Source organism: Octopus sinensis, linkage group LG9, assembly GCF_006345805.1.
Source record: "Octopus sinensis linkage group LG9, ASM634580v1, whole genome shotgun sequence".
Lineage (NCBI taxonomy): Eukaryota > Metazoa > Mollusca > Cephalopoda > Octopoda > Octopodidae > Octopus > Octopus sinensis.
In genome coordinates this window covers 13,513,084-13,525,568 of record NC_043005.1, presented here as the reverse complement: position 1 = coordinate 13,525,568, position 12,485 = coordinate 13,513,084, and the positions used below count along the sequence as shown (strand labels likewise).

The following is a 12,485-nucleotide window of genomic DNA, read 5'->3' as shown; positions in this document are numbered from 1 at the left end:
AATTTAAATAAGAATATATTCTGCCATGGATCGATGTATATCAGTTTTTAAATATACAAATGTATCCGTCATTAAAATATTAAAACATATTAAAAATCTATGAATACATGCGCAGGAGTGGCTGTGTGGTAAGTAGCTTGCTTACCGACCACATGGTTCCGGGTTCAGTCCCATTGCGTGGCACCTTGGGCAAGTGTCTTCTACTATAGCCTTGGGCCGACCAAAGCCTTGTGAGTGAATTAGGTAGACGGAAACTGAAAGAAACCCATTGTATACTCTTTACTCTTTTACTTGTTTCAGTCATTTGACTGTGGCCATGCTGGAGCACCACCTTTAGTCGAGCAAATCGACCCCGGGACTTATTCTTTGTAAGTCCAGTACTTAATCTATCGGTCTCTTTTGCCGAACTGCTATATATATATATATATATATGTATGCGTGTGTATACACACATACATATTAATAAATATACTAATACATAATAAATATTATTTTGTGTTTTTCAGAAAAGAAGAGGCCAACTAGTATCTCTCAACGAATTTGGAATAACAATTGGCTTAGTTTTATCATATTTAATTAATTTTTTATACATCAATGTCGCACATGGATGGTGAGTTTCCTCTCCTTGGGATTCTTTCAAGTTTTTCTTTTCTTTTTCTTTTTTTTTTATTTCTTCTACTTTTTTATCTTCTCTTTCTCTAAGTTGCTAGAGCCACTGATCTTTCTGACATAAATGTTAAGAATGCAGACTCCACAGATATATATACACTTGGATATATAATACCTATATATATACATTCATAGTAGCTGTTGAACCATTATAAAGTATGACCTTCTTTTGTGCTAGAATTAAGTTTAACTTCCTATTGTGACCTCCCACAATGACAACTATAAATAGTGACATGGTTCGACTCCATGTCCTAGATTCTGATAGCATTTAACAAAGAATGTAGCCATGGTAGTGACCAGGAAGTCGTGACTGCTTACAGCAATACTACACATTCTGTGGCCACATAAGTGAGGAAACAGCTGAGATTGTGGTATTTCAGTGTCATAGACATAGTGCATACTCTGACTAACACAGCAGAGGATCTACCATCTGTATGTAGTTCCAAGAAGCCTGAGGCTTGATTTGCATTTGGTGGGAATAATACAAAAAAATACCTGCTCAGCAAATTTTGTAGTGATAAACAATTGTGTGACATGAATTCCACTCTCTAAATGTTGAAAGAGACAAAATGACCACTTGTAACCATCACATTCATATTCTCATAAGTAATGTATCTTGGACAACATTATCCAGTGTGTAAGTTGGCGAGCTGGGTGAAACGTTCACATGCCGGGTGAAATGCTTATCGGTATTTTGTCTATGTTCTGAGTTCAAATTCCACCGAGGTTGACTTTGCCTTTCATCCTTTCGGGGTCGATAAATTAAGTACCAGTTACACACTGGAGTCGATATAATCGACTTAATCCATTTGTCTGTCCTTGTTTGTCCCCTCTATGTTTAGCCCCTTGGGGGTAATAAAGAAATAGGTATTTTGTCTATGTTCTGAGTTCAAATTCCACCAAGGTCGACTTTGCCTTTCATCCTTTCGGGGTCTTTAAATTAAGTACCAGCTGCATACTGGGGTCAATCTAATCCACTGACCCCCTCCCCCAAAATTTCAGGCCTTGTGCCTAGAGTAGAAAAGAATATTATCCAGTGTGTCTCTTTTATAAGATGAGTGAGAATTAACAGCTATTTCTAGCAAGTTGAGTGACTCTTGTAAATATTTCTTCATTAACTCACTGTTGTTTAGTCCTAGTTAGCTCTGATAAAATTGACCTTTGTTCAGAGGCAATCCAGCCATGACCATTCAATCTTTGTGTGTATCTAGAAATGCATTATTCAATGTTGCCTTCCTTTTTTAAGATTGCAGTGTTGAGTGAGTTCTAACTCAGTTTGAGTGGTCATGTAGAGCTCCCTCATTGATTAACCCTTTCATTACCAACCCGGCTCTGAGTACAAATTTCTTGTTTTCATATGTTTTGAATTAAAATCTTCCACCAAACCTTAGTCACAATTTATGTTCCTGACACTAGCTGGATGATAACTGAATTATTTTACTAAATTCCTTGTTATATTTTAAGTAATTGAAAGAAACACAGAGCATCTCAGCAGAAATATGCTAACAAAAGGGTTAATGTTGTTAAGTGTGATAGCTAGTGAAAGGTATTCTGATCACAAGTTTGGACAGAGTGCCTTGTGGTATTTGTTCCAACTCTCTGTACACTGGGTTCAAATCCTGTCAAAGTCAACTTCATATTTCAAGGTCCATAAAAAAATGTATTTGTCTATGGGGGTGAACTGTGTAAATTGTTAGAGCACCAGATGAGATGTATCATGGTGTCTATTCCAATTCTGTGTAATTTGAGTTCGAATTCCACCATGTCACCAAAAACTGATAACACCTCCATCAGGTGTTATCACCAACAATAGTATTGGCAATTTTGAAAAAAAAAATTACATCAGCAACATAGTTTCCTTGGTTCAATCAGTAGATTGACTACCCCTGCTAGGACTAAATTAAACAATGGATCCTTTCTGTTTTCTAGAACGTTCAGGTGTTGAAGTGAGGGCATTTTACTGCTATTTTTAGCAGGGTCAACCTCCTTTGTTGATTCAGGAATATGATGGTGGTTATGAGAGGTACTAAGTTGCATTGTTAGTGTATATATTTATTTAGAGTTAGATTTCTAGGTGGTTGATACAGGGTTGGAGAAGTACAGTAAAGTCAGGAACCACTATCAGATCACTTGATCATCCATCATTAGCAGATAAATATTCTTCAAATCACATTCACTCTCTTGAAAAAGAAATTGCTTGTTGCTATGGTTACTACTGGTGTTATAATTATTACAACTGTGCTCTTGGAATTGTCTACTTTGGTTTAATTCGTAAAATATCAGGAGTAAGGTAACGGGATTAAAGACTCCCTTCAGTCATGAATGACCACGAGATTGCACCTAGAAAGTTCCCTTTTGAGGTACAAATCCAGGAAGGTTGTTTGCGGATGACCAGCAGATGCCCATGCATACCAGCACCCCTTCTCCATGCCAGCAATGTTATCTAAGAGAAAGACAAAGGCTGATACAGCTTGGCACTAGTGACATCAAAACTCATTTCCACAGCTGAGTGAACTGAAGCAATGTGAAAAAAAAAGTACCTTGCTCAAGAACACATCACAAAGCTTGGTCCAGGAATTGAATTCACAACCTCACGTTTGTAAACTTGATGCTCTAACCCAATGGTTTCCAACCTTTTCACTACCAAGGACCCCTTTTATTTAAATGAGTTTTCCCATGGACCCCAGGATATTGAAAGGTTTGTCATCTTAACATGTTCAGAGACCCCAGTACTACCTTTGCAGACCACTGCTCTGACCACTGAGCCATGTGCTTTACCCTTTACCCTTTATAAAATATCAACTTTTATTTAATTTAAATACTGTCTGCTTCTATTGACGAAACCCCTTCTCATCTGCCTGTACCACTTGAACTCATTTTCCTGTAACTTGAGGCCACCTTGTAACACATCTGCACCATCATCTCTTCTCTTTTCCAACTGGGGTAGCCATGTATCTCCCCTACGGAAAGACACCTGTTCCTGTTCCCCTTTCATACCCTAACCTCTCATCACCGGGAATAATGTCACTTCCCTCAATTCTACACCCAACTCAGTTGAGGTGTCTTGTCTTGTCAATTACTTGATGACCTCACTGGTGCCAGTGCCGTGTAGAAAGTACCCAGTACACTCGGTAAGACGCCTGACATTAGGAAGGGTATCTAGCTAAGGTAATCTTGCCAAAACAGACATTGGAGCTTGGTGCAGTCCTCTGCCAGCATAGAAAATGGATGCTAAATCATCATCATCATCATCTTTTAACGTCCGCTTTCCATGCTAGCATGGGTTGGACGATTTTGACTGAGGGCTGGCGAACCAGATGGCTGCACCAGGCTTCAGTCTTGATCTGGCAGAGTTTCTACAGCTGGATGCCTTTCCTAACACCAGCCACTCTGAGAGTGTAGTGGGTGCTTTTTACGTGCCACCGGCATGGGGGCCAGTCAAGCGGTACTGGCAATGACCTCGCTCGAATCTTTTTACACATGCCACCGGTACAGGTGCCAGTAAGGAGACACTGGTAACGATCACACTCGAATGGTGCCTTTTATGTGCCACCGACATGGAAGCCAGTTAGCTGCTCTGGCAACGATCATGCTTGGATGGTGTTCTTAGCACCCTACTAGCATGGGCACAAGTACCAGTAAGGCAATGCTGCTAATGATCACACTCGAATAGTGCCTTTTATGTGCCACTGGCACGGAAGTTGGTTAGCTGCTCTATCAACGATCACACTTATATGGTGCTATTTGCACCCCACTAGCACGGATGCCAGCCATCGAATTTGATTTTGATTTTACTTGCCTCAACAGGTCTTCACAAGCAGAGTTTAGTATCCAAAGAAAGAAAAGGTACACATAAGTGGACTGGTTAGACCCCTGGCAAGGAGGATATACTATTTACTACTGTTTAATTTTACATATTATCTCATTAAAATAATAAAATAAAGCATTTTATATTATTTTATTTAACAAAAACTTTTCTTTTCTTTCCCAAACAGGAGATACATGTTTGGTCTGTCATCGGTTCTTGCTGTTTTGCAAATCTTGATGATGCTTTTTCTACCTCAAAGTCCCAGATATTTGGTATTAAAAGGGAAAGAAGCTCAGGTAGTTTTGTACATATATTTTATTCTATTTAAATTTCTTCTGCAAACATCTTACACTACATCCTTCCAAAAGTCATTCAACTGATTAACAAATAAAATACTCACCTACAAGCTAAAACTTCTGGCTCACTAAGAACACTAGTTCTAGCTCCTTTCTCTCTGCCTATTTTAGCATTTCTGTTATTACAATATCTGCTCCTCTTAAATAAGAAACTGCATAACACTTCCCACCTGATACCTTCACTTTTGCTCCTTTCATGATCTGTATTGTGCCCCCCTACCCTTACACACACACATATGCACTAGATCCTTTCCTAAGCATTTTTCCTAACCATTTTTTTTTTGTCTTGGCACTGCAACCTCCTGGGTTCTCTTGCTGCCCATGATTTCCCACCAGTATTAACCTAAAAGGTTTCAAACTGAACGTCAACCACATGAATTTTGCCAGCATAGAATGGCCTCCTGCAAAGAACATAGGAGCTCTTTTACTCTTTTACTTGTTTCAGTCATTTGACTGCGGCCATGCTGGAGCACTGCCTTTAGTCGAGCAAATCGACCTCGGGACTTATTCTTTGTAAGTCCAGTACTTATTCTATCGGTCTCTTTTGCCGAACCGCTAAGTGACGGAGACGTAAACACACCAGCATCGGTTGTCAAGCAATGCTAGGGGGACAAAGACAGACACACAAACACACACACACAAACACACACACACATACATACATATATATACATATACACGACAGGCTTCTTTCAGTTTCCGTCTACCAAATCCACTCACAAGGCATTGGTCGGCCCAGGGCTATAGCAGAAGACACTTGCCCAAGATGCCACGCAGTGGGACTGAACCCGGAACCATGTGGTTGGTTAGCAAGCTACTTACCACACAGCCACTCCTGAGCTGTTTATTTTCTGTTGATTAAAAAATTGTTTCTTGGACAAGACGTAAGGTTTCACATTATGACAAAGAGTACAGTCAAATACATAAATCCCAGTAGCTAAAGCTTATTTTATTTCGTTTTGGGATTTGGTTTGCAAGATTCTTTATGTGAGATCATGTGTTGAAGCATATTCTGTTGTGTCTGGGGAGAGTCATTCTCTTTTAGTGCCTTACAATTTAACACACCCACCAGTAAAATTTCCACTGAAAATTTTTGAAAAATAAAAAAGTGGAAATTTTACCGGTGAGTGTGCTAAATTATAAGGCACCAAAAGAGAATGACTCTCCCCAGACACACCATTAGCTAAGGTTTATATCTTTAATTACTGCTACTTATTTTATCGACCCTCAGCAGGGTGGATGGTGAAGTTGGCCTCAACAAGATTTTAACTCGGAACATAAAGGATTGCATATCGGTCAATTACAGGAGTGATGTCACTTCTCATGTGTCAAGCAAACAATGGATGAATCTCTTGGACATCGGCTACCAGTCTATCTTAAACAGTTTTCTCCATCAGCATAGCATGGCCTCCTGCAAAGAACATAGGAGCTGTTTATTTTCTGTTGATTAAATAATTGTTTCTTGGACAAGACGTAAGGTTTCACATTATGACAAAACCACCATAACTATCCTCCCTCTCCTCCTCCTCCTCATCATCATCATCGTCATCAATGTCATCACTAGTTTTATTACTTTTGACAAAATTATTAGTGTCAAGCAAAATGTTTTCTTAAATTTTTTTTCCCATTCTCAACATTCATGTTTGAAATCCCCCCAAAATCAATTTTGCCTTTCGTCCTTCTGGGATTGGAAAACCCTCAACTTTTACAAGCCTCACTTGGAAAAAAAGGTGCTGTTGTTTGCCATGTTATTTCTTTAAACTCAACTCTGTATTAATCCCTTACCATTTTTGTAATTGCCATTGTAACATACCTTCATCTGTCACCCTTGTGACTAATACCATCTGTTCGTGGCCGTTGCCAGCCTTGCCTGGCCCCCATGCCGGTGGCATGTAAAAAGCACCATCCGATCGTGGCCGTCTGCCAGCCTCACCTGGCCCCCGTGCCAGTGGCACGTAAAAAGCACCATCCGATCGTGGCCATTGCCAGCCTCGCCTGGCCCCCCGTACCGGTGGATTGTAAAAAGCACCATCCGTCCGTGGCCGTCTGCCAGCCTCACCTGGCCCCCGTGCCGGTGGCATGTAAAAAGCACCCATCCGTTCATGGCCGTCTGCCAGCTCCGTCTGGCACCTGTGTGGGTGGCACGTAAAAAGCACCCACTACACTCACGGAGTGGTTGGCATTAGGAAGGGCATCCAGCTGTAGAAACACTGCCAGATCAGACTGGTGCTTGGTGTAGCCTCCTGGCTTCCCAGACCCCGGTCGAACCGTCCAACCTGTGCTAGCATGGAAAGCGGACGCTAAATGATAATGATGATGATGATGATCATCATCATCATCATCATCATTGATTACATCTTTGTTTGTCTTATGATAAGACAGAAGTTACTATCATTGATATTGTTGCTACTGTTATGACAGTGATTTATGATATGGATAATGGTTAATGAATTAATAAATCTTTAACAGGCTGCTGCGGTTTTAAGACGGTTTCACAGTGAGGCTGACATGGAAGAAGAAATAAACAATATCAAAACAACCATAGATCAAGAGAAGGTGAGTCAATCGATCTCTTTGTTGAATTCATGTATAATAAATAAAATACACACATCCACACACACACACACACACACACACATATACATAAAATCCAGAAATAATATCAAGCCTGACTGGTCTCCATCGACGGTGGCACATAAAAAGCATCCACTACACTCTCAGAGTGGTTGGTGTTAGGAAGGGCATCCAGCTGTAGAAACCTTGCCAGAGCAGATTGGAGCCTGGTGCAGCCTACTGGCTTGTCAGTCTTCAGTCAAACCGTCCAACCTATGCCTGCATGGAAAGCAGACATTAAACGATGATGATGGAGATAATCTAGGTACCCCCAAAATTCTAACCATCAGTTCTTTCATTTGTCAGAGACAACTTATTTTTTTGACTGAATACGGGTTCAATCTTATACTGGAGCTGGGGGTCACTTCTGTTGAATGCTTCCAAACAATGTAAATTGATCAAAACTCCATCAAAACCAAATCTGTACAGAATCATCTTTACTCTATATTACACAAGGTGGGAGTTTTGGGACCAGATATTCCTGGAATTCTGAAAGTTTGAACAGCCCAGTTGATATAATCAACACAAACTGCTTGCGGGATATGTCAACCAAAATTAAAAATTTTACATGAAACTGTCATCAGCCTAAAATTAGCTAGTTCTTAAAAAAAAACAAAAAACAGGCATGTCCAGAAATATTTCCAGATTCTTGAAGAAATCTGTTATTTGTTGGATAAAAAAAAATGAAAATGACCATCAGCCTTAGAGCAAAATGCTGATTGCTACATATGTCTGATACCACTTACTGTTACCCCAAAATCACTCCGATCTCAAAATCTCAGCCTTATTGAATCAACAATTCCATCCCACGTGACATACACTAACCAACTGAGGCATAACATTCCTGGTCATTTGAAAGGTGTTTGTTTGCTTAAGTCTCACTGAAGACTATTCTATATAAGTCAAGTGACCTGTGGTCATTCTGCATATGACCAAGCTTTCAGAAGCACCTCTTGCTGTGCATTACGTACTCAATAAATTCTCAGTAAGGGCATATGACAAATACTGACCATTTATTTTGGCAATTTATAAAGAAGTGACCAAAATAATGAAGCTAATATGAAATGATATAAGGCGGCGAGCTGGCAGAAACGTTAGCACGCCGGGCGAAATGCTTAGCGGTATTTCGTCTGCGTTACATTGAGTTCAAATTCCGACGAGGTTGACTTTGCCTTTCATCCTTTCGGGGTCGATAAATTAAGTACCAGTTACGAACTGGGGTCGATATAATAGACTTAATACCTATGTCTGTCCTTGTTTGTTCCCTCTGTGTTTAGCCCCTTGTGGGTAATAAAGAAATAGATATTAAAATATTGTAATTGGTAATTAATTGCAGATGTCCAGCTGGAAAGACCTGTTCAGGTCAACAGGAAACTTAAGGAAATTGTTCTTTTTAGGATTTGGCTTGGTTACTTTTCAGCAGGTAAGCTGGTTTCATTTTGTTGAATTTCCTTCATCTCTCTGTTTCCTGTGATCATCTTTTTCATCATCATCATTGAGGTTCTCCTCCTCCTGAATTTGGTTATACCAGTCTCCCAAAATTTATATTTGTATTTCTTCCTTCACCTCTCTTTATCTATTGTCGTCGTCATCATCATTGTCATCATCATCATCATCATCATCATCATGAATTTGGTTACATCAGTTACCCAAAATTTGTAGATCTTCCTTCAGCTCTCTTTATCTATTGTCATTGTCGTTGTCATCGTCAGCATCATCGTCATCATCAACATCATCATCATCTTTATTGTCATCACCACTACCATCATCATCGTCATCATCCGCTTCACGAATTTGACACTCTTTCACCTGTTTCAGTCATTTGACTGCAGCCATGCTGGAGCACTGCTTTTAGTCGAGCAAATCGACCCCAGGACTTATTCTTTGTAAGCCTAGTACTTATTCTATCGGTCTCTTTTGCTGAACCGCTAAGTTACAGAGACGTAAACACACCAGTATCGTTTGTCAAGCAATGTTGGAGTGACAAACACAGACACACAAACATATACATACATATATATATATATATATATATATATATATATATATATATATATATGTATATTTACTTTATTTAAAAGCAGCAGAAAATTCAACAAAACCTGTTACACTGAGTTTCATGTTCCCGTTCGTCGGACAGTTTTTGCTGGTATTTGAGTACTCTTTTTTCCGCCTTGTTTCACATTTATGTGTTTACTCCGGTATATATATATATATAATATATATATATATATAATATATATATATATATATACATATATACGATGGGCTTCTTTCAGTTTCCGTCTACCAAGTCCACTCACAAGGCTTTGGTCGGCCCGAGGCTATAGTAGAAGACACTTGCCCAAGGTTCCATGCAGTGAGACTGAACCCGGAACCATGTGGTTGGGAAGCAAGCTACTTACCACACAGCCACTCCTGCCCCTAAAACCATTATTAATCTTATTCTACAATTCTTTCACTTTTTTTTCCTTTTTCACAATAAATGCAGTGTTTTTCAAACTTCAATATTTGATAACTAAGTACCAGTTTACTACTGTCTTTGATTTAATCCTATTTTCCTAATTTTCCATGTTGTGTGACCTCTTGCATTACTGCTCTTACAGGGTGGTAAGCTAGCAGAATTTTTTAAGCGTTGGAAGAAATGCATTCTTCTGGCTCTTCATGTTCTGAGTTCAAACCTTGCAATGGTCAACTTTTCCTTTCATCCCTTCTGAGTCAATAACATAAAACACCAGTGGTATACTGGGGGATTAATGGTATTAACTAATGCCCATCACTCAAAATTGTTGGCTTTTTTCTTAAATTAGAAACAACTGTTATTCATATAAGGTGGGTGAGAGGGGCAAGAATGTTCTCAGGTAACCAAGGCAACAGTAGCAAGAAAAGAAAAAGACAGAGCTATATAGCTTCATAGGTAAATACACAATACACCATTGTTCTCAGTATGAGATTATAACATATGTTGGTAGCATATTGTTATCATGCTCTACACCTGTAGGTTCGTTCATTCAGTAAATAAACACAGGATTTAGCAGGGAGGACGCAGAAGCTGTAAGATTATTGATTTAACTTCAGAGTTGTAGATAGCTGATCAGGATTCCAACTGGTATTTCATAAGAAATAATAATAATAATTTCTTTAATTTGGTGGAAGGGCGCAGGTGAAGGGAGCATCACAAGGACTGTCTGCAGTTTGTGTAGAGGTTTACATAAAAATGAGAGAAAAGTAAAAGATAGTGAAATCTGATAAAACCATATATGTTGTACAAAGTATGTAAATGCATGAATGATACAGTCCTTCTATGTATATATATATATGTATGTATGTATATATGACACATACACACATCTGTATGCATGTGTGTATATATATATATATATATATATATATATATACGCATGTATACATACGTATATTACATACATCTATACGTTTATATCTTTGGGGAAATTTCAAACCTGGGTTCTCATTCCTAAGGTATTTTTCGATGTTATTGTTGTTGTTGCTGCTGCTGCTGTTGTTGTTGTTGCTGCTGCTGCTGTTGTTGTTAACAACAACATCGAAAAATACCTTAGGAATGAGAACCCAGGTTCGAAATTTCCCCAAGACACCTGATGAAGGTTAGAGGGTATATCAGCCGAAAAGTTGTGTTAACAACAAAGAAGATGAGGAAAAATATCCATCAAATGTAAATAATGTACATAATTCCTCATCTCTTAAATATATAACAGCCTTTAAACTGTTCATAGAGCATTAAGTAGAAGCCATGATGTTGGCATTTGACACCTGGCATGAATCATCATGACACAGGTAACTCTTTACCAATATTCAGATGGCTTCTAGTCCTCTACGTCAGCTAACTTTTTCTCAACTATAACTTTAATCTTTATTCTATATGCTGCTGTTGGCTGTTCACCAATACATGAAGCTATTTCTGAAAAAAAGGAGACATAAAAAAACCACTAAATTTGGCTAAACACCCCATATGTGTGTGTGTATGCATGTACATGTGTGTGTAAATGATGATGATTATATTTATATATATATATATATATATATATATATATAAAGCAAGGCAGAAAAGTGGAAATTTATTGGTATTATTTATTCTTAGGAACTACAAAGATTTACATGTTAGATAGACATGTCAGGAATTTTCTATTAGAAATTTGTCAGAGATAGAAAAAAATTCCAATAGCAAATTCCTTACATTCCTGTCTAACATGTAAATCTTTGTAATTCCTATTAGCAAACGGAATCATGTGTAATGGTGAATAGATGATACCAAATAATTTCCACTCTCCTGCTTTGTTATACAATAACTATGCAAATATTTCCATAATTCTCGGTTTTGATATGTATTTTGACCAACATACAGCAGCAACTATGGATACTTACTGATTGTAATAATGAAATAAGCAGATGTGCTTCAAGAGGAAACAGCTGGGATTTACCCTAACTACCCATATAATTATATACTATTGGGTATATAAAAAGCACCCACTACACTCACGGAGTGGTTGGCGTTAGGAAGGGCATCAAGCTGTAGAAACATTGCCAGATAAGACCGGAGCCTGGTGCAGCCTTCTGGCTTCCCAGATCCCCGGTCGAACCGTCCAACCCATGCTAGCATGGAGAACTGACGTTAAACGATGATGATGATGATGATGATGGGTTGGTGCATAATTATTGTGGCTTTTTTTCAACAAATTTTATTCAACAAAAACAATAATAACATGTAACAAAAACATCTTTAAATGATTATTCCAGAGCATATTCACCATCTGCCCCAATTACTGCTTCCCATTTGCTTGACAGATGATCAGACCGTCATTTAAAGATGCTTTTGTTAAATATTGTTATTGTTTTTGTTGAAAAAAAGCCTTAATAATTATGCCTGAACCCAATATATACACATACACATATATATTTATACAAAACTGTCAGATTTCTCAAATTACTACTTTAAAAATGAAATGGCTACCTTGTCCTTGTAAAATTGCATAGCCTAGGTTAGGGGTGTTGGAGCCATGGTC

At 38.5% G+C, this 12,485-nt stretch overlaps 1 protein-coding gene across 5 annotated transcripts in view; it reads left to right on the top strand.

The window, feature by feature from the left end:
• LOC115215685 (solute carrier family 2, facilitated glucose transporter member 10) overlaps nt 1-12,485 on the top strand; it is a 74,846-nt gene that overhangs the window by 43,668 nt on the left and 18,693 nt on the right. For all 5 annotated transcript variants that reach the window (XM_029784958.2, XM_029784957.2, XM_036505779.1 and 2 more), the window contains exons 6-9: nt 507-610; nt 4,665-4,773; nt 7,303-7,389; nt 8,783-8,869. In XM_029784958.2, coding sequence (XP_029640818.1) covers nt 507-610; nt 4,665-4,773; nt 7,303-7,389; nt 8,783-8,869 — 387 coding nt within the window. The remainder of the gene's footprint in view (nt 1-506; nt 611-4,664; nt 4,774-7,302; nt 7,390-8,782; nt 8,870-12,485) is intronic.